Source organism: Odontomachus brunneus, unplaced genomic scaffold, assembly GCF_010583005.1.
Source record: "Odontomachus brunneus isolate Ranch 3 - 2012 unplaced genomic scaffold, Obru_v1 Obru_scaffold_010, whole genome shotgun sequence".
Taxonomy (NCBI): Eukaryota; Metazoa; Arthropoda; class Insecta; order Hymenoptera; family Formicidae; genus Odontomachus; species Odontomachus brunneus.
In genome coordinates this window covers 24,378-48,765 of record NW_022639460.1, presented here as the reverse complement: position 1 = coordinate 48,765, position 24,388 = coordinate 24,378, and the positions used below count along the sequence as shown (strand labels likewise).

General features: G+C 36.6%; 1 protein-coding gene across 5 annotated transcripts in view; it reads left to right on the top strand.

Annotated features, from left to right (window-relative positions):
- Positions 1 to 24,388, top strand: part of LOC116840565 — a 107,667-nt gene that overhangs the window by 68,212 nt on the left and 15,067 nt on the right. For 3 of the 5 annotated variants that reach the window (XM_032807402.1, XM_032807404.1, XM_032807405.1), the window contains 2 exons: positions 6,115 to 6,138; positions 23,216 to 23,309. In XM_032807402.1, the coding sequence (XP_032663293.1) occupies positions 6,115 to 6,138; positions 23,216 to 23,309 (118 nt within the window). The remainder of the gene's footprint in view (positions 1 to 6,114; positions 6,139 to 23,215; positions 23,310 to 24,388) is intronic. The other 2 variants (XM_032807403.1, XM_032807406.1) reach the window with 1 other exon arrangement.

Below are 24,388 nucleotides of genomic sequence, written 5' to 3'. Positions count from 1 at the left end.
GAGAAACGAGTTGATCGATCGCCATCGAGGATTATCGAGAACACAAGACCACCTGTGTTGAAAAAGTCTCTGGCTACAATTAGTCGTTTCGTACGTTTATTAAGTCTCGCTGATTAAGTTTTACCGATTACATTTTTCCTCATAATGATTGCCCTTGCGTAGTGTGCGTTATCTCTTATTTCTACACTTTATTTTGTCTCATTTTATTCTGTTGTCTCCCTCTTAATCTCTCTTTGCGCTAAGATAATATAATAATCCTCGCGTGTTTCACGGAGAAAGGGGGAATTGAGGATCGCTGTGTTACACGTCGCGACTGACATAAACTCGCTTCTAACGACGTTAACCGACCGGGAAGAATTCACACGATCTAACGTAGCGAGACTTGTTTACGGCGAGCTTACTCTGTTTTTCGGCTTAACGCGCCTAGCTGCGATTTCGACACGATTTCCGCCTTTTGAACAATAACAAGTGGCCCACCGGCGGCAGTAATGGTGGCGCTGGTAGTAGTGGTGGCGTTAAGAACGACGTTGTTTACTAACAAATCGCGTCGGAATGGCGACTTAATTCACGGAACAGTAGTGGTAACTTGGCGCGTGCAATGGTAATAATTATTATTCACGCTCTCGTCTCCACGGCCAACGATATCGGCCACGGTCGCAACGTTTCGCATATCGTATACGACGTCGATTTCGCATGATAACGAAATCCTCTGTTCTCACGTGCGAAAATAACAAAAAATTTGCACTGTTGTACGATGTAAATTCAACAATTAATTCAATACAATATATCTATATTGACATCTTTTTCTAGATGTAATTTAAAAATTCGTAAAGCTTCTCCGTCGTCGATTGTCTCACGTCGTGATAACCATGAAAGTCTATGTGGGACTCTCTCGCGCGAGTCTCTCAGGCGCCTTGGTGAGTTGGAAACCTTCTTATCCAGTCTCCCCGATTCTCGATGCGACCCGTGTCGTAATAATAGACGTGCGTGAATATAAATAACCGATGGTGCTCTTTCGAATCTACAAATTTCGGTCAGTTGGAGTAAAAAGGGGAGAGTGCAGTGACTGGGTGGAATAGAGGATGTTGTTTGAGCGGCGAAATGGTTCAAGGTTCGAATCAACGGAGGAGATTCGTTTCCGGATCTCCTCCGAGGGAAAGACAGGGAGAAACGGAAGGAGAGATCGACGAGAGAGGAACTCGGGATTAAATCGAGTCGCGTGCGGCCGAAAATAATATGCCGCTTTCGCCCTCGTGCACTCGGATATAAACTAGCGGATCGACTGCCAGGCCACGGCTCGAAAATAGTCACAGCATTTAGGGTGGCAAGACGTGGCTTTCGACGCACGCGTGTCTTCGTGACGCATGAGGCGCCTCCTCCCCCGTCCCTCTCTCCCCCGCTGGTCGATGGCAACCCAATTCGACGGCCACGAGCGCGGATTCTCCGTACGGCTCTCGACGGTGAAATTTCGCTCGGGGATCGCTCTCACGTTCGCGAGATCAGCGAGAAGCTCGCGAGCAACGTCCGAGTGCATCCTTTTCTTCTCATTGTCCCCTTCTGCGACGTAGACGAGAGAATGCGTGTCGAGTGTCCCAATGAGACGGCGTTATCGCGTTCTCTACACTAAATTGACCCTGACAATAGGAGCGCCTGACTGGCGAAAACGAGAAAAACATGGCACGGGGAAGCGTCCAGCTGCGATTACGCAACCGTCGCCATTTGTACGCATCATTATAGCGACTCTGTCGCTCTTCTAACCGGCACTTATGTCGCATTTCGCGAACTCCGAAACATCGACGGGTTATTAACGAGTCGCACCTGTTGCCGTGTGCGAAAACAATTTCGTTTGTTAGACCGACAAGACCGGTAACAGCTGGCGAATACCACCTGGAAGACGTCAGCCGCGGGAGAGCCACGCGGCGATCGGCTGGCTGTACTAAATTAATATTAATTAGCACGCTTCGCGACCACGTCGGCATTCGGTTTGGACCAGGCGTATAATTGAATTATGCGTTATCCAAACATTACGCGGGACTGGATATGGAACAGAAAGAGAAGAAGAAGGGGAAGAACGAGTCGTGTAACGTTCACCGTTACGCGCGTGGCGCGCCGAAATATTAATTAGCACCGGCTCTCTCAGGAATCCCATTTTTTTATTATTTTTTTATTGGAGCAATCGTGAAGTTACATGTTGTCAAAGCGGCACTACAATGTCGCCGCTGTTACGCTATTGTTTTTATTATTGTTTATTTATTTGTCACGTTGTTTATTGATTTGTCATTTATTTGTCATTTTTATTATTGTTTATTTATTTGTCACGTTGTTTATTGATTTGTTTACTTATTTAGTGAGTAAACAAAGTTATTTACTCATGTTTGTTTGATCTATTTATTTATTTGTTTACTCGCTCAGACGAAGAGAATCTTATATGAGCAATTAACATGGAATGTTGCGGCCGAGAGAAACAAATCGACCTCCAGCAGCAATTTATTATCCTTCCATTTTTTATGTATGCCGTTTACACTTGAAAACTCAAGTGTGTTGTTGAAACATTTGCTATGTGCCTATTCAGATAGACTTCTACGATTATCGCGACGTGAGACAATTAATGGTAGGAAATTTGCAATTATTTCAATAACATTCATGAGGCAAGTGCAATGTATTGAATTGGTCGTTATATTTACGTCCTGCAATGACGCCAATTCTGTATTACATCGGCAAGAAATTTTGATTTTTCAGACTTATTTATTACATTTCGCATGACCTACTGTTATGTGTAAATTCTTTTCATATCTTTGTCGTATTTTTATTTCGTTATTCTACGTAATAAATATGAGCGCCATATAAACCGCTCATAAGGGATGCAACTTTCACAAATCGGCTGATAAAGTTATTTGCAAAGTTACTGTCAATCTGGCACGCACAAGGCAATACTATCTATCTGGCTAGTAAAAGTTACTACACATGAAAGAAAATATATTCAAGAAATAAAAGAGATTTAGATTTTCGGTAGATAACTAATAACATATATTCACTTATATTAATATAAAAAATATTTTTAAAATAAGAATACACATTTTCTTAAAACCTCTATGAAAAGCAATTGTTTATTCTATTTAAAGAATAATCTTTTTATTTAAAAAATTAAAGTTGCAGCAAATATGTGTGATTAGTATTTACCAAATAAATTCCTTTTATTTTTTATTTTTTAATACTTTGTACTTTTTATTTTATATTTTTTATATTTATATTACATATTACTCTTTACTTATTATATTTATATTTTTCATTTATATTTTCATTTTTTGTATCTTTTATTTTTCTCTCAGTATATGTTGCTTAACAAGATAGACTTTAATAATAATCTATTTCTGCACTATTGGAAACATAATAAATTTAAAGAGAACTATTAGAAACTTTAAAGAGCACTATTAGAAACATAATAAATTTAAGGAGAATTTATATGAAAGAGAATTATGATAAGTTACTTATATTTATTTGTTTACATATCTATTTACTCATTGGCCGATCGATTTATTTATTTGCGGACGTTATACCTTTGGCACACCCACGATACATATTACAAAGTGAACAAACCCATCTACGTAGAAAAGTAACAAATATTACACATTATCACGTATTACGTCATTAGTGTTACATATTATCGTGGGGCAGGAAATCGCGTAACTCAACTGCTACGCGCGCACGCGTTGTCCACTGACACTGACGTTGATCGAGTCTAATTTTGCTTTTTGACTAACTAAGGTTCGGCCCGGCGGTCGATCATCGAACGACCGCCCGCATAAAACGTTTACAAAGTGACGTCACGAAGGAGCGACCGTACTCAAGGAAAGAGAATCCCTCTATCGATCGATCGTCCGATTGTTTTCGCTTTCCTCGTCGGGAAAGACGGCGACGCGGGAGCGGCACTTAATCTATAAATAAGTTTCTCCCCGCCACCTCGCGTGATACATGTCGATAGATTCGGTGTATCGACGGGCCTTGAACGCGCGTTCTATAATAATCCTCGACAAAGCGAAAGATCGAGGAGACGGGGAAGGAAAAGGAGGAGACAAATCGGTCGATCGATCGCCAATCTTTTTGCCAAAAGCAGCCGCTGCGCGATCTGGCATTAGTCCTGGGACTCTATTCCGTTCCCGACAACTATCGGTTCGATTTGTGTCGTTGCGCAGATATAATCATATTATAGAATAGCTGCGCAGCGAGACAAACAGAACCGATAGTTGTCGGTACACGGAAACGGAATAGAGTCCCTGGCCGAACAATGATCGTCCGTCGCGGTAATCAATTACGCTGTCCTCTACACAGAGATTTTGTTGTCGAGACGAAAATGTGGCATCCCGGAAGATAATTTGGTTGGGAAGAAACAAGTAGTTTTAGTAGTGTTTGATAATAATTCACTCGCATTAATTTCAATGAATTTGCTTTATGTTCGGTTCCCTCAATAATATACTCGACACAAGTCGGGTATAAACGTGGTAATGCCAACCAAATCATACGTATCAAATATTTTAGTTCCAAATACAAAAATAATTTCTTCAATGTACGATGTTCTCGTGAGCGAAGCTCACGTAGATGTTTTTCACATATAATCCGGTAGCGTTGGACATTAAACGATTCGAACTTTTTTTGACTGTAATAAATGACAAATACAGTTGTATGGTTCAAAATGAATCGATCGTGATACATCAAATCAAATAATTTAATCGATTGATGAAATTAATTATTAATTAAATTATTTGTCAAGTTTTGATATAGTTAATTATACATTGATTAATAATTATACACTGATTAATAATCAATTTCATAAACATCCGCAATTTTACCATCGCGAGATCGATGGTATGTATTAGAGTCGTTGTATAAAACTAAATTCTCTTGCAACAAAATCTCTGTATGATCCAAATTATTTGCAATTAATTTCATGTAAAATTATATTTATGAAATGGGGTGAGATCATCTTTTACATATTTCTCATAGTGAAACTTCACTGGGGACGAGCGAAAATTCACTCGAAGCGCTTGCAAAGATATTATTACTCGGAATCGTCTAAATGGATGCTTTATTCAAGCTTAGAGTGAATTCTGGCTTTATATGATTCGAATGAGTTTGTAACAATGGAAAATGGCAGATTCAATCTTCCATTTCGCGAATAAATATATACTAAGGGGAGAAAAATATCTGAAAACTAATAAATCTTTATGCGATAAGTACCAATAACATATTTATTTGTACATATATTTATCTTTACATTGAGAAAATTTCTTTCAAATGAGGAAATAGATTTTCCAAAAATAATATTCAGAAATTTCCAGAAATAATATTGTTATTCTTAATGAGAGCAACAATTTATTCTATTTGAACATACATAAAAATTTAGATTTAAATAAATACATTATTAGTATAAATACGTTATTAGTACCCGTCAAAGGAAAATTCATCATTTCTCGTAACTAATGTAGTTTTGTAGTTGCAATAATTACAAAATAGTTTATTGAACTATATATATTAATTCTACATATAGAGGAGAAAGAGAGAGAGAAAGGGAGAGAGAGGACGCGCTCACACAGTTGTCATCTATTTAGTTATTACCATCATGTATTTTCCTTTGAATGCGGACGAAACTGGCACGGTAGTATTAACAGTAGCAATATTATTTACTTTTTAATTTAATAAAATTTTTGCATTTGTACCGAATAAATATTTTTTATTTTTTGGATGTTTTTTCTCTTTTGGTGTGCCCACTCGATGATTTAGAGTGAAGAATTTCCTCTATATGTGATTGAAAAACGTGTAGTCAATAAACATTTCACTCTAAATTTAATGAATTTACTCCAGTTTCCGAGCAAAGCTCCACTCTGAGAAATTTAGAGAGTACAATGAAATTTATTAATGCGTTTCGCGGAGCGTAAGCCGGGGCTTGACGTTGTTTTCGTTCGAAGCGAAGCGCATCTCGGGCGCTTTGTGTTTTATTATCGTCGTGGTTTTACTGCGGGAGGTGTGCGTGTGCGTTAATTAAACATCCGCAAGCACCACGTGGCTATTCGAGTCCGCATGAGGTTTAATCGTGTCTGTTTCTTTTTGCTGTTTCAGATCCATATTCGTTGTCACATCTCGGTGAGTCTCCTCTGTCATTGCATACGCAGCGAAGTATATCTCTGTTTCTTACTTCTCTCCATTTCCTTGACTCTCTAATCCGACTTGAAAAAAAAAAGAGAAATTTCATTCCGTCGAAAAATCCAGCTGTATCTCCATACGTGCATCTCTCAGTCTGACGTTTTCACCGATTAGCAGGTAACCTGCAACGTAACCGATGTCTCGATTTATCGTCGAGCATCTTCGCGATGCATGTTCCCGAGCACTCATCATTAGTGCCACTTCGCATTGACCGTATCGACTAAGAAAAGAAAAAAGAAAGAAAATAAAAAAGCAGCAAACAACAGATCGGTTTTGCGGAACGCCACGCCTCCGAAATTGGCGCTCTTATCAGGGATTATACATGATGTTGTTTATCATCTGCGCGATTACGTGTCGTTTGTAAAATGAAAATAGAGCTCTGCAGGTGAGGTGGTGGAGTTGTTCAATCTGTCGGTATTTCGTGGCCGTTAAATTTCGCGTTTCCGAATTTACTCCTCACGCAAATCTGTTCGATCCGCCACAAGTACGCCCAGACCAACGTCGGTGCTTAATTACGGCTTAATCACTAAAGCATAAGGACGACTTGCGCGATCGCGATAAGAAACCGCGTATTATAAAGCCATGTTGTGCAATTTGCCGGAGTGGTAATTTAATCGAGCCTCTTCCGACGAGTTCCTCCCCTCGCAAGGCGGAAAACATCCTGACGATAAGCTAATTGGCCTGCTGATCGTCGCTCTGTCGCAAATATTATTTTCCACGTGAGATCGCGGCGAAAATAAGCCAGCTAGACGGAATCGAGAGTACCCGCGGAGTATTCTCGAATCGTTAATGACAGAGAAAGCAGGCCGTAAATCCGATTACTTTCGGATCTTCGCTAGTGGTTCTCAATCGCGGAACAACGGCCGAGGCATCGACGAGCACTCGAAACGTTATATTGCCGTTCTCGTCTCAAGAAATTAATTATAGCAAATGGTAAATTACGCTTAAACCTAACTATTGAGATTCATTGCCGGATAGCGTGTACACTCAGAGAAAGTGGTGTGGTGTTGACAACCATACACTGAGAGAAAAAATATCTAAGAAATATAAAAGTCGTTTCGGCAGGTATTAATTATATATTTATCTACACAGATATAAGATATTTTTTTAATAAGAAAATACACATTTTTTCTTAAAGCTTTTCATCAAAGCAATTGTTTATTTTATCTAAGTAGAAAAATTTAATCATTATTAGTACTCATTGAATAAATTTTTTTTTTTATTTTTATATATTTTTTTCTCTTATTTTACTGGTAATAAGTATACGAATTCTGTATGTGAAATTTATATATATATATATATATATATATATATATATAGTTTAATAAACTATTTTATGGTTATTGCAAGTCAAACTAAATGGTTAGAAAGACTAGTCGTTTCTTGTAACGATTTGACTTCAGTTTTATAGTTGCAATAATTCTAAAACAGTTTACTGAACTACAATATATATATATATTAATTTTGCAGAACTCTCTCTCTCTTTCTCTCTCTCACTCATATAGTTATCACCTATTTAGTTGTTACCACCATATATTTTCTTCGGAATGTAGATAAAACTGATGTTAACTGCAGCAATTCCATTATTTAATTTTCAACTTAATACACATTTTTTGCCATCACCAATCTTATCATCACGTGTAACGATAATAATAACAACAGCTCTATCGAGCTTAGTACCAGTTATAAAGATGCATCGACAAGGAGGCGAGATGCGTGTAAACGACACGGCGACGCATGCAGTGCAATTACGCGGCTTAAGACTGCAGTGATGAATCTCATAAGCGATCTCACGGCAACAATCACGATCATATGACACTAAATGCCCAACATAACAAGCAATATGGCACAAATATCGAACGGCAAGTTGCGCGACGAGAATACGGAGAGCCAGAGGCAGAGATCGCGCGGAATCGAGAGCATTTTCGGCGCCTCGATCGGATCTGGGTCGCGGTGGAGGTCAGACAGATGGCAATTCGCGGTCGGAAAGGTTACGGCGCGATCGTTATCGAACGAAAGCGGCGCGAAAATAGACGTCAGGGATGCTCGGTTGACATAATGAGGTGCCCCGCTCTAATTACTCGTGTTTCCGCCGATCAGGGATCCCTCTCTTTTCACGTCAGTGCAATTCCAAATGTTTCCTGCAGTCAAGTTTGACCCCAAAAAAATAAGAGTATTCTGTTTGACTTAATTAATTTTCTCAATGTCCTAACTAATTCATTTCCTCTTTTAATAATTTCTTTAATTTCTTTTATAATAATGTAATAATAATAGATTATATTATATGGAAATAATAATAGATTGTTATATAATAATATTAATAATAATATATGTGTGGATAATGATAACCCCAAAAAAATAAGAGTATTCTGTTTGACTTAATTAATTTTCTCAATGTCCTAACTAATTCATTTCCTCTTTTAATAATTTCTTTAATTTCTTTTATAATAATGTAATAATAATAGATTATATTATATGGAAATAATAATAGATTGTTATATAATAATATTAATAATAATATATGTGTGGATAATGATAACCCCAAAAAAATAAGAGTATTCTGTTTGACTTAATTAATTTTCTCAATGTCCTAACTAATTCATTTCCTCTTTTAATAATTTCTTTAATTTCTTTTATAATAATGTAATAATAATAGATTATATTATATGGAAATAATAATAGATTGTTATATAATAATATTAATAATAATATATGTGTGGATAATGATAACCCCAAAAAAATAAGAGTATTCTGTTTGACTTAATTAATTTTCTCAATGTCCTAACTAATTCATTTCCTCTTTTAATAATTTCTTTAATTTCTTTTATAATAATGTAATAATAATAGATTATATTATATGGAAATAATAATAGATTGTTATATAATAATATTAATAATAATATATGTGTGGATAATGATAACTTGATTAAATAATAATAACTTGATTAGTCGTGAACAAAAAATGACCTCAATAATTGACCTTCTCATAAAAAAATTATCTAATTTTCCACGAGAAACATTCTGCTTAGCCCGCACGCCGAACATTCGCATGATTCTTCTGTTAAACATAGATTCTTGGAAACCGGAAATAGCTGAGTTTCTACAATAGTGACGAGGTTCGAGGAAGCGCGGATAATGAATAATCGCGCAAACGATAACAGTTTAATTTTTGAAAGATCGATCTGCAACGAAATAGTTTCATCATGGTTCTTTCCATGGTTTACAGCTGTAACGTCACCCGAAACCTTGGTCACCCGATAAGTGGTCTTCTATTGAAAAAAGGGTTACGTTATCAAAAAATTAAAGCAACGATGAGAGAGAAAGAGAGAAAAAACGTTTGATCAAATGTAAATATATCGGTCGCATATCTTATCGCGTGTGTATAGAATTGACACGCGTCTTGTTTCGATATTAACCGCTATTATCGCAACGTTATTACATAATTATTCCTATATCAGCATTACTTTTTTTTAATGACGCGCACGTGTCTCGGTATTAATTTGAAATATTAATTTGAAATGACAATTAATACAATTTTCTTCATTGCGATGTCAATTAGTAAAAGTCTAAATTAACATAGAGATTAGTTTGTTTAAACATGTATAAATACAGAATTTTTTATTTCTACTACGTTATTCGAAGATACTGCTTGAAATTTTGTTGATTTTTTGAATTTTATTTTCGTAAACTGCACTAGAAATTAGCCACAAAGAATGTTGTTTCAGTATGAATCTAATTACGATTCAGCTCGCGGAGAGTCTTTCTCCGAGAAACCTTCTGTTTCCGTCTCTTATCATTGTAGGATTATCGTTGCCACGATATTTCCGCGGAAAAGAAGTCGACCCAGCTGAAGAGTTTTTCATTAAAAATACGACAGAGGTGGAAGACCTTGCGTAAATTCTCAATATTAACAATCGATCAACGCGACGATCGGTAAATATTAGCTTATAGTCGGTCGATGCTGTTTCAATTTATCACAGATGCGACAATCACACACGTTATTCCGATATATTGTCCCGTATTATAACGAATATGTTTGTCCGCGCGAGTTTCACGAGTAAAGTCACGGTCGCGCGTCCTTCGAACGTCCTCGTATTATCGATCGATTTATCGCGGTCGCACTTTCGGGACGGTTCCGCGAAACCGCCGTAGTCCGCGTTTAATATTGTTACCGTCGCTCGCGCAAAATCGTTTAACAACAATAAGCGTTTAGGTGAGCGATAGCGTGCACGAGGTGCTGAGTTACGACCGAAATTTACGATGCGGCTGCGATAAACTCGTGACGCGCGCGCGGTTAAAGCCCGGCCAAAATCCATTCGCGGTTTTCACATTAAAGCGAAACGTCGGACGCGAGAAGCTGGAGTTTTTCTTGCTCGGACATCGAGAGATCCCAGCCGCCGTTTGTTCGTCGCGGAGAAAAATTAAAAAAAATAAACTTGAAATTAGCCGTTGCGTCCAAACTGATCTTATTGGCACCTTACTAGTATCGTAGGACGTGAATCAACGTTGCTTCATTTATTATTAATTTTAATTAATGAATTCATTATTACCTTTACCCCTGACAGTAGCATCAAGTGCATCCCGGACGTATTAATTTTGTTCAAGTTTATTTTCTAGTTGAATAGAATTTTGAGTGAAGATGAACTTAAGCGAGAAAAAGCTAAAGTGAGAGATCGGTATGTCATAGCTATGTGACGGTAATAGCAAACGTGTTTATTTATTTATTAATCTCAATTAGCTCAAATTATACTTAAATAAAATAAAATAAGACAAAATTTTATTTAATAAATGAAATAAATTAATTATAAAGATTAATTATTTTAGGATAAAATAATAAGTTGAATTAATAATAATAAAATAAACAATTTTTTATATAATAATATATTAATAATATATATTTACTATATATTAATAATATATATTTACTATATATTAATAATATATAGTATATAATATTTAAATAAATAATTTTCTGAAATGATAAATTAAATTAAGTCAATTAACTTAAATTAATTATATGTGGCCTAATTTATAATTAAATTATCGTAAATCATTTAAGTAAATTAATGTTAATTTCACGTTAAATTGATTTTCATATCATAGGGGACACTCCGTGGCCGGACGTCCGACTTTCTAATAAGCTATCTTTCCGTCCGACACGAATGAAATCCATCGACTCCCACATTTCTCGCGCGTCCCTCGCTATTGAGAAAACACGCTGACGCAAATGCAACGGCATCATGTCGTACCAGTCTCGCGGCGCCTCGCGTTATGATGCACCTTGGCTGCGGCTCAAAGAGAGTACATTTCGCCGGCGCGAAATGCAGCGCCAGTGATGAACTAACTAACCGCATCGCCACGGCCAGCTTGGCGAACGTAAACACGCTAGCCGATGGTTCATCAGACTCGAATTCTTCTCTCGACGACGAGGCGCTCCCCTTTTGTCTTGCGAAAATAACTTCTCTTCTCTGCGTCTTGCCGTGCGCTAATCTTGCACTTCGCTTGCAGGCTTCGAAAGGGATCTACGTGTGTAGATAGCGCGAAGATAAATCGAATGAGATACAGGAAAAGAGAGAGAGAGAAAGAGGGATAATAAATGAGATGTCTTTTGTCACTTTGACTTATGAATAAAAATTGCGAATAATAATCAAGACTGCGTCGCGCTCGACACGTGTCGCAGTCACAGTTGCATGTCATGGTGATAAACAGGATAGAAAAAGAAAAATACGTAATGATAGCAATTGTATAGGTGACAATAATATGAGTTTTGTATGCAGAGTTAATATATATATTTAATAAATTATTCTGTAGTTACTGCAATTAAAGCTGAATGATTACGAGAATTATAGAGAGGATAAGTGAACTAATTAATCTTTAATCTTAAAATGAATTAGAGAATCTCATTTCAAAATTTATGTATTCTAATTTTAGAATTAATTTTAGAATTAATTTCAGAATTAATATTAGCTGTAATTAATATTATATATAATATTAGAAATAATTATTACATAATATTAAAGTTGAATAGTTATAGGAGAACTATGTAGAGAATTAGAGAACTAATTAGAGAGAATTTATTAAAGTAGCAAACAATTCCATTATCTCACCTCTGTGTAGTTCTTCTAACCACTTAGCTTTAGTTATCACAATTGCAAAATAGTTAATTAAACTATACAATGATACTACGTACAAAACTCGTATAATCGTCACCTGTGTAATTATCATCGCCATGTAGTGTTTTCTGAGTGCAAAAAATAGAGAAAAAGATCGTCAATTCACTTCCTTGTACAGAGGAGTGAATGACGCGCGATCCAAAAGCGAGAAGACACAATGGTTGTTTCACGTCATAGAGCAGCTATTTTTTTTCTCTCTTCTCGCAAAAGATAAACGGAGTACGATGGACAATACGTACCTAGCGCGACGGGTGCGCGTGAATCACGCGCGGATTCGCGGCAAAAAGAGTCACCTAATCACCGATTAATCGGACCAAGTGCACAGATCGAGTCTGACGCGTCATTCACCGCTTACCAGGAAACGTGTTTACAGTTATACAGTGCACAAGGTGTCTCGGAATTACCGTGTAGAGTTACGCGCTGGCGCCTGCCGGGTCGATCGTGTGGAGAGAATCTTTCGGGATTCTTCTTTTCGGGGGCCGATGTGTACACACACGTAGGAGCCGGAAGACGGTATCGATTGAGAAATTTACTTCGCGTCATACTTGCGTCAGCGAGACGCCCGCCTTCGCGTCCGTTTTGAACCAGGCCAATGATTCACCGTACGTTCATTGTCGTTGGGTACGCTTGACGCGTTTACTTCTCGTGATGATCATTATACCCTTGTTAATACGCGTGCGAGGTTCTTGAATGAAGTCCTCGGACGAGATCTTTTCGTCTCGACGGTCGTTTAGAATCGTGTTTATCGAATCACTCATTAATTATTACCCGTTAGATTTAGTTGATCTCGCGCGAGACATTCGCGCAGTGCTGAGCATTAACCGATTAAAATGTGCTTCGGCTGAAATAATAGGCGAATCAATGATCAACGTTATAATCAATCGCCGTAGATGTAATCATGAATAATCTGATCGAATGATGATATTGATAAAGAAATTCGAATATTTAGACTCCATGTGCTTAATTGATATGCGCGTAAATTAATTATTATTAAATCAAAAAGATTAAAAATATCTAATAATACTACTCTTCAATATCACAAAGATTTTTATTATTAATTAGTGTATAAACAATCACATCAAAATTTAATTATTGATTCGTTGATTATTTTAGTTAAAAAAGATTTTAATTGATCAATATCCAACACTGCATACTGTAAAATCCATATTAATAGTCATTACTTGAAACTTGTCTCAAGCGAAATATTCAAATTTTAATTTAAAGTTAGATTTGAGTTTGACTTTTGTATCGTATAATACATATGACATAAATATTTGTAATCGCGATTCAACTGAAAAACTCACACATTTAACTCTAAATTTAAATATTTATTCAATCCCTTTTAAATTTATATAATCTACATGCAAATCTCAACTTGAGGCAAGTTTCAAGTAGCAACTGTTAATATCGGTCCAAGATCAATATTAATAGTCATTACTTCAAACTTGCCTCAGATGAGAATTTAGACTTTGATGTGAGTTCTTCAGCTGAATGAAAAAACTCAAATGCAGTTCCAAGTTCAAATCTGAGTATCTTACATGACACGAGTTTTATGTAACAACTACTAACACGTGCCTAAAAATAAAACAAAATATTTTTGGAAACAAAACAGATTTTTAGCTATGAGCAATTTAAAATGATTTTTTTACAATTAGAGGAATTCACTTAGGCGTCATTGCGAAAGATCACAACAAGTTATCAACCAATTTGTTAAATACGAAATGACATGAGTAATACAATGAAAGAAATTGCGAGAGCAATTTATCCATCCTTTTTTGTATTTAAGTTGACACTTCAAGAGAGCAGACACATTACGTTACATTACATACGTGTTGGCCTATAAATAATAGAAGGAACACATAAATAATAGAAGGAAGTCTGGAACACATGATAGTAAGCGGTTAAACGGTCCACGTGGATTAACTGCGTAATCGGCGGGATTTCGAGATGTCTGTTCGCTTCGTAAGAGGAATATCCCGTCGCGATATACATGTATCGGCTTAATGAGTTATTTGTGGGTTTATCTCTCGACAAGTGTCTTATTTGCGATAGAGCGGCGCTGCTATTTTTAACAGGATAATCTAACGGCTCGATTATACCGTTATAAATAGGGCTAAAGTATAGGCGATTCCGGTGATGTGGGGTGCATCGGGGATCACTAGTCGCGTCGATAAGACGCATCCGACGAGAGGATTAGAAGGAAGAAGCTCCTCGTGACAAACTTTTTTCCGTGAAGTGTCTTCTAGACATCGCACTTTGTACGCGATATTTATTAATCTTCAGTGTACAATCATATTTTTTGAGACATGCAGTACAATCTCGATCTGTCGGGCAGCTTTGAGCTGCCATAATTTTGTTGAAAGTCAACATTTTTGGACACATTTCCTTTCCAGAAATAGAGAAGTTCTAAGATAACAGTGCAATAGAATCAAAGTTTATGAAGTAGAACAGATTTACATGATTTTTAAATAAATGGAAGAAGATTCCTTATGAAATAAGACGAATAATTTTTTTCTTTATAAAATCGGTAAATTTCTTCTAGTTAAAATATTTAGGTTAAACTAGCGGGGTTTTACTAAAAACATCTAAAATTTTCTGATAAAATATTGTCGGGATAAAATTTTAATATTTATTAGCTTTTTGCAAGATATTTGTTACACTATTTTGTGACACTGTTTTTAAACCATCTATTTTTCATTAAGTTTGTTTTTTGCTGACGACTGCGTTAAAAATGAGCTTATATAAAGTTTTCTTTTTCTAAATACATGTAAAAATTTCAATCCTTTTGATAGCAATCTGTTTCATAGTTGTTCTTACAAGCACAGATCTCGCACATCGCGACCCGGCTAGAAATCATTATTTTTTTAAGCAGATAATATGAAAAAATTTTAACTTATCACCAAAAAATTACTTATTATAAAAAAAATTTAACTTATCAATAAAATTATTTATCATCATTTATCAAAAATTTAACTTATCATCAAAGAATGTGTAAAAATATCTGTACACTGTTAAAATATGATAAAAAAAATGACGTGGCATATCATGGATCTGAAAGACGTAAAAAAATGCCAGGCAATTGCACGACTATTTTGAGACGATTAATGGTCAAACCGTACTTCTATATATCTCTATATATATTCTAGAGAATCAGAGAATGCTAGAGAACATAAATAGTGCTATTTTCCGAACTCTTTATGAAAGTTAATGAGATCGAATATTTAGTCTGGTCTCACAGACTCAACATTGTACACAAATAATTAAGGAATTATTTGAAAGATCGTAGAAAAAGGTACTTCCCCGGAATTTTCAGGTGAACAGAAAAACCTAACAACGTAAAACTTTGAATTTTTTTAAGCCTTATCTTAAAAATTTATCTTTATTGTCTGTAATGAAAAGTATATTATATCCTAGTTACTACGAACTTGCAAAATAAAACGTATATACGGTATAAGTGATTCGAGCTCTCCTAAGTATTTGAAACACAAAAACCAAAAACTTTCTTATGTAGAGAAAGTGTGAGTTAAAACTAAACTAATGCTAGCATACTAAATAAAAATAGTGATCTTTTTATTAAAAAATTTTAGTTTTTTCTTAAAGAGTTGCTAATGTTTTATTAAAAAAAAAAAAACTAATAAATGTATAATGTTTGTTCTAGTTAGACGATGGCCACACTCATCTTGAATAAGAAAATTTTTTTTGCGTTTCAGAATATAAAAGAAGAATCGCTTTTTTCGCTTAAACGATAGAAATATATTCTTAAAGTAAGCTTAAAAGTTACATGCAAAATCTGACATTGTTCAATTTTCATATTTTCATATAAAAAATTCCGAAAAAATACTCTTCTCTGAAACCTTTCGAACTAAGGATACCCCTTTGAGTGTCGTCGTCGCTAGCATTCGTATCTCGCGCAAAATTTCGCAATCGCGCCGACGTTAAGGGGGAATTTGCGGAAAACAAGACGGACGATCCGCTTCTTCCGGTATTTTCCGCGAGTTCGCGAAGCGGCACATCGTCATCACTGCCGACGACGCGCGGAATCGCGGAAAAAAACGCCATTTGCGCTCGCGAGTTGCGTAAGACACGGCGAATCCGACGTTCGAGTCACGTCATGGCGATTTGCGTTACCACAACACTAGTGAGCCGGAATAGAGTTTGTTAGAACGAGATGGAAAAACAGAGGCAGAGTTCGTTTGTCGACCGTCGCACGAGTGATTCGCTTAATATCGCTCTATACACACATATATATATTTATATATATATACACAATATATATACACACACACACACACACACATATATACGTATCGATTTAAATGATATTCAGAGCCGAGGGAAAGTCCGCGAGTGTCCTCGTTTAACTCGACGTACGTTCAACTTGTTCTTTTTGAAATTAATCAATTAAAATAGCAGATAAGATAGAGCCGGAGATTTAGATCGTAGATTACTACTGCGTGAAATCGCAATCGACGATTATTCCGGAAATACTTAGCGAAAATTAATTAACGGCGTGTGAAAAATACGTCTCTATAGACGCGATTAAAGCTTCCGAGAAATATCGGAAAATACTCTCAGATTCACGGGTGAACACGCAAGAATATAAAAGATACAAGAGATAAATATATAAAGGAGGCTGGAGAATATACTCAGAAGAAGCTACAGGGGAACACCCAACGGGTATTTTACGGTAGATCTCACGAGGTGCAGAATGATCTTTGGGAATTTGCGGGAATAATTAACGCTACGAGGAAGTACTTTAGACCGTCTCGAAAGTCTTTCACATCCCTCGAGGAACCTTGACAGAAGAAAAAGGCCCCTTGGACTTCAGCGGGACGTCAAGGATCCTCGAAGATTCGTTCGGGACTGTAACAGAGACTTTGTTCAAATACATACAGCTGTATCAATAGGTATCTATACATACGTACATCTAAAGACGACGATTTATTAGGCTGCAGACAACGGACTGGCTAACACGGAACTGACACATCGGTGCGCTGCGACCAGATCTTTGATACCATGACGTGATTCAGGCGACCGTGTCCTACATCAAGAAATGGCAAAGTGAACGGCCAATAGCGAAACCATTGCCATACTGCGAAGCATTCTCTTCTCTTTCTCTCCCGCCGCACTCTCTCCCGCTCTCTCCAAACATATATAGAAACCGAATTTAATAAACTCCGTTCAATTTCCTCAAAATTCACTCTTTTATCATCAGTCGAGTAGTCCCTCCAACTCTTTTCTTTGCTAAAGTCGTATTTTCTTTTATTTCAAATGTTAAATCTTCCTTTTTCTCAAATATTAAATGTTTCCTCTTGCTCTCTCATTTCCTTTTTTTTTTAAAGAACAAGCTAAATTTGTTGTTTCTAAACGCGGGAAGAGATTTCTTTTTCAAGAAGTCATTTTGATATTAGAGTAATTATCACATTAAATGTCAAATTATATAGTGTTACATTTTAATTATTATTAAATAATTATAAACACGAAATTGTTGTCTGCATTGAGAGAAAAAATAAAAACTAATAATATATTCGTTTAAATCAATTCTCTTTATTTAAATAGAATAAATAGTTATTTTCATGAAAAGCTGAAATTTTAAGAAAATGCATATCTTTTTATTTGTAAAAGATTTTTTACATTAGTATAAGTAAATTAGTATTAGTATTAGTATAAGTAAATATGTTATTAATACTCACACTGCAAAAAGTTATGTGTTAAATTTAACACATTTCACATTTTCTGATTTATCCACTCTAATTTTTGTGTTGTTAATAATAATTTAACACAAGGCAAATATGTTAACAAATAACACAACTTATCTATATACTTTATATAAAATATGTCGCCAAGAATATATATGTTACACATAAATTGTGTTATTTTAGCACTTAGAAACAATGAATGTAATCTCAATGTAGATTAGTTAAAATAATATGATATGTTAGACCAACACACGGATATATTAACAGTTTAACACAAAAATCTCTGTACGAATTGATTTCAACACAAGTACAAGATATTTTTTTACTGTATACCGAATAAATACGTTTCACATTTTAGATATCATTTCTCCCAGTGTAGGCAATAATTTCATGTTTATAATCAACCAATAATAATTAAAATTTAACACTCGCGATATAATCTGAAATTTAATGTGCTAATTAAATGTGCACCGAATAAATGTTTCATATCTTAAATATTTATTCTTTCAGTACTTAATAATTGTGTACATTTGTCTAAATTTCTTAGATTATTTTGAGGACAATATCTCTAACAAATAAACTTACTCAAAAGTTACACTCCGATTTCTTTCTAATTTGGCATAAATGTAAAAGTACAAAAAATATTTAGATCATATTTTTTTATTTTGGCCCACTTTGAGATTCGTGGGCAGTTTATAGCTTTTTAATATTTTTATTCCTATTATCAACAAGTGCAATAAAAATGCATAAGAAATAAAATTGAATACAAGATATAGATGTTTTTAGTTTGATGATTATGAATATGAAATCAAATGTGTAAAATTATTCGTATAAATAATAAAATATTTAAATAAAACATGTAAAAAGTTGAAAAAAAATTATTTATACAAATAATTTCTTGGCCGAGATTCGAACCACTTTTGACTAATTTAGCACAGATTTGAAATATTTTGGTTGGAATCTCTGCTAAAAAAATTTAGAATGGTTCGTGTCTCAGCTATGCCGATTTTGTTAAAATTTTAATTAAATTGTCGGATTTCTCTCTCTCTCTCTTTCTCTCTCTCTTTCTCTCTCTCTTTCTCTCTCTCTCTCTCTTTCTCTCTCTCTTTCTCTCTCTCTCTCTCTCTCTCTCTCTTTCTATTTCTTTCGGTTTAGCCAAAATTCGAACTATTTTTGACTAATTTAGCACAGATTTCGGTTGGAATCTCGGCTAAAGAAATTTAGAATAGTTCATATCTCAGCTATGCCAATTTTTTAATTATTTAACTATATCTTGTATTCAATTTTATTTCTTATATATTTTTGTTATACTTATTGATGATAGGAGTGAGAACATTAAAAAGCTATAAACTGCCCGTGAAACTCAAAGTGGACCAAAATAAAAAAATATGACCTAAATATTTTTTGTACTTCTACATTTGTGCCAAAGGAAAAAGAAATCGGAGTATACCTTTTGGTTAAGTTTACTTGTAAGAATCTTAAACATGAGGAACTGCGCGGTTTTCAGATAACGGGCGCGTAACATTGACTCGAGGTCAGTCGATTCCTTTTATTAGATTCCTTTTTATCGTTTACTTATTAAAACATTTCATGCGTCGTTCTTGCGTGTCACAGAAAGGCTCGTGCATTATTAACGAGTGCAGAGAGCACGTGACGTTACGTATCGCCGATAATGCGAATTCTTACGTAACGATTTTTGCGCTCGTTATCATTGGTGTTTATCGCGAAACCGCTGGCGAATTTCTGAAACTTTGCCTTCAATTAGCAGACTCCAATTAACGTGAGAAAGGCCGATTTGAAAGTGGATATTATGCGAAATCGCGCCGTGTAATTAACCTCTCCTCGCCGGGATTATCGTGCTCTTCATTGTCGGGATAAACTTCGCGGTTAAATAAATGAAGGTAGAAATGTCGAGACTGTTATTACGTGCACGATGAGTCCCTTACCGAGTAATTCTTCGACGACTATACCGTAATTCGTTCCTGATCGAAGCTTCAAGGCGCCCCGTTCGACTCCGCTCCTTCGTGTCGCGCCACTTCTCCCACCCTCGAAATGTCCCCTAAATTTAACTCTCCGTGCTCTTTGCGCGGATGCACAGTGTAAATAGTACGACTTTCTAGAAATATTTCAACAACAACTCTTGCTGTCCGCGAAAATCAATCGGACTCGTCCTCGTCAGGGACAAGTCCGCGCAGGTCGTTCGTCTTCCCCCGAAGTCGCTTCGAGGCGACGTAGCTCGCGACGATCGATCACATGTGTCCCGACGTGTTTTGACGACACACCCGCCTAAAATTGGTCGCCGCGTCCTCGCAGGTGACGCGTTTTGGATTTCCTGAAACACCCCGACGATTATATCCGGGCGAGGCCGAAAAAGCAAGTCGCCGAGTCTGCCAACGGCGTCAGCTGACGGCAACCTGTGGTCTGTTTGCGACCGTGTCGTATATACGCAGTTAACTGGACAGCTTCCAAACAACTCGCGACGGAGTAGATCGCGCGCGCGATCGTGACGATCAGGATATTACGCTGATTCACGATACACGCGCGTCCTCGTGGCGTCCTCCGCGGAACCACCCTACGAAACTACGCGGTAAACGCAATAGTGAATAATTATCGCCAAGGCGTCGCCGATGCTGAGCGCGAAACGTCATAGTTTTCAACAGGAAGTCTCGTTAGACCTGTCCTTCTAAGCCTACCTACGCTGAAAAAAAAATAACGCGCACAAAGAACCAAAGCTTCAGAGAGTTACGTAAATTTTTCGCAAGAAACTTCAATCCTTCTAGTCGACCTGAGAAAAAGTCGTATCGACTATCTGACGCAGGTGTTTCGATCGTTTGCGCCCGTATTAATAATCATTGCTTGAAACTTGCCCCACGTAAGGTACTTAGATATAAATGTAGAGTTAGATTTAAGGTTTTCATCTAAATCACACACAATCCACACGACATTATATTTGTAATGGCGACTCAACTGAAAAATTTACATCTAACTTTAAATTCGAATCTGACTACTTTGTCTAAGGTAACGGCTATTAACACTTCTATATGGCTTCTATATGGTAAATGCGGGTAACACATAAAACACGCAATCTTTAGAAACCACCTGATAAAATCGTTTAGTCAAATTTAGTCATATACCTGTTTATCTGGGACGAAACGATCGTAAAGCTGACTCGACGCATTACCGGTGATATTTATCGTTCGCGATTTACTTAATCGACCAACCAGAGATAGAGCTACTCGTATTATGCAGTTAGATGAACTTCCTAAAAATTAAAGGAACATATATATATCCACAGGGGAAAGTTGCCGAAATCGTGCAGGTCTGTCAAGTCTGTCAACCTGACTTTTTTCAGTGTTTGTAGCAAGAAATTTAAAAACGCAAAACTTTCAAATGTTGTTGAAAAAAAAATTGGAGCAGTTAGTTCGTATATAATCCTGAAATTCAGTTCACTTGACTCGATTCGAGTCGTCTCGACAGATTCTTTTTAGCATTCCCAGCGAATTCGGAGACGTTTCGTTCGTCGTGTGCTCGCGATATTTAATATTGTACATTACCTTGAGATTAAACTGCGGGATGAGGCTCAATAAAGTCCACTCGGGATTGCTCGGCAAACATTATTATTTTCCCGAGATCATGGCGGAAATTGTTTATTGATTGTGGAGGCGTATTTTATTTATATGTGCAACGCACTCGAAATAAACCGCGTATTGTCTGCGTGAATTGATCACGCGACATTCTTCGTGTTTTCGTGCCTCGCATCGGAGTGGAGATATGAAACACACAACTTTTATTTCGAAAATCCTAATAAAAAAGTTTGTTAAGTTTCTCTAGAGATGTGCTATGCATCTAATTTCCTAATTACTATATACTACATATAATACATTAATATGACAGCATGACAATATTTTATAGAAAATATGAGTTAAATAAAGTGTTTTATTCATCTATTAAAAACTAAACGCTCTCCAGTTGAGCTTTACATCGAAATTTCTTTATTTCATTCTTTTCTAAATAATCATTTTACCAGCTTCCCAAAATTACCAGGCGGTTTACCGCGATTTACCATCAGATTCGGTCATTTTCATCTCTCGAGAGTCGCTCCAGCGGGATGCTGCGTACTCGCTGGATCTCCACCTGCGCGAGAAGTCCAGAGGACGATTCGGCCGGTTTTGAGAAGTGGCAGGCAGCTCGCGCCGCGGCGGCGCCCTTTCCGCGGTCCCTTTTGCGCCAGGTCGGGCCCGGAGGTGGCATTGAACTTGAAAGGACGACGAGTTCTTCTTCTTTCGCGGCGAGAAAAGCCGAGGAAAAATGTTGCTCGGCCTTCGTTGGCCGTGAGGCGACCCAGCTCGGCTGGACGAGTTCGTTCTCGATTGGTCCATCCTCCTCGCCCTTCTTCGATCTGTGCATCTGAGCTCCATTCGCGACGGAATTGGCTCATTGGTCATTTCGCCAGGCTTCCCATTTCTATTAAATTAACGCTGGATTAATATCTTCACGAAATTACTTACTGAAACCTACACAGGTTCTCAAACGCTCTTGAACATCAGGCAAACTAATTAAATGCTTGGGTCTTCAGATATTTCGATTTTTACATTTTTGTTTTTGGAAATATTTTTTCAATATCATATTAATACCGTATTGCATACGTTGATACTTCTTTCTGTGTACACGGAAAAAATATTGTAGCAAAAATTATTTTAATATAATAATTAAAATTATTATAATTTTTTTTATAATTGCAACAAAATTTTTGCAATCTTGGAGAGACCATAAGTTATGACCAAAATTACTATAAACTTGTTAAAAAATGTTATGCATATCGGGCTTTTTACTACGAAATTATTGCAATTGCCGGAGTGTTTTTTTATATCGTATATCATGTACATCGTAAAACTTACAACTTTTGTAGCAATTTCCGTTCAGCTTTATAAAAAAATACTGTAAAGATAAATAGACATTTAAGGTAATCTTTACTATAATATTTCTTTCTAAGTGTATAACTGAATGCTACTTGAGGATTTTAATGATGTTGACGTGTGCCTGAGACGATGAATTCAACGTGAAATGCACATTTTTTCTCTTTTGTCTTCTTAATTTCGTCTTCGCGTGTCGAACAAACTCAGCAAAATAGTCTCTTTGTTTCAGATCCACCCACTGACAGTGTTTACATGATATGTGGGGTGCTGATCGCTATGGTCCTGGTGGGCGTCATCATCGTCCTGCTGGCTGTAACGATCAGGTGAGTGCGCCATTCCATCATAGACTGTCCCCCGATCATTGAAGTTATCATGAACAATTCTGTAATAAGCCCTGTCACGAAATAATTATTATGAATAGTCGTCTAGTCACTCTGACGTAGATTTTTCGTTATTGACACGAGATAATTACCTCATCCTAGTTACTTATTATCTAGTATTTTTATAGATAAGTTCTATTCATCATGAACATTTTATAGATAAGTTTCATTCATCATCATAATAATGCCCCATACTGATTTAATGTACGGCTCGATTGTCGACTCTTTGATTCATCGTCGAAATGAGCAATTCGCTTATCGCTCAAAAAATAATAGAGATACGCACGCGTTTCACTGATAGCGCGAATTGGAAAGTTTCAACTAGTTTCACGTTAGTGTTGCATTCATTAAATCAAAACGGACTCTGTATTTATTCTCCACTCGTTTCTCCCTACACACAAGCTCGATTTTATAATCCTTGACTTTTTCTTCCGAGGTAAGCGGAACGTGACAATACAGTCACGTGACAACTTTTGAGTCGATCATCGCGTCATCGTATCGTCTCGGTCATTATGTGTTGAGTCACTGATGGTACTAATTAGATAACCAGCATTAGATACTAAGTGTGACGGTACAGCTTCGTGAGTGACGTGAAAAGCGACGCTAAAACGCGCTCGGTGGAAAACGGGCGTGGGTGAAAAATAGCGACGAACGGAATAATTTCGCATGACGAAGAAGATGCACGCGATAATTGCGTCCGCTAATTGGACTCGCATCGACGAATCAGGCGCTGAAAATCGCCGCCAATTAAGGCCAACTGACTCAGGTCTCTCTTACTTTTTCTCTCCTCTCCTCGCCCTTCGTCGATTAACAACAGCGTCGATTAGGCATGTTGTGTATCCTGTTGTGCAGGATGTATGCATCCTGCACCGTACTTTGCGAATCGCGAAGGGATAAGTCGGGAAATAAGAACCGTTACGCCTTCGTGGAATCCCTTCACTAAGAAGTCTTTTCCTTTAGACCTTCTAAAGCGACAATTAGAATTCTCTTCTTTTTTAGCGTGACTTTCATCAAATTCTGAT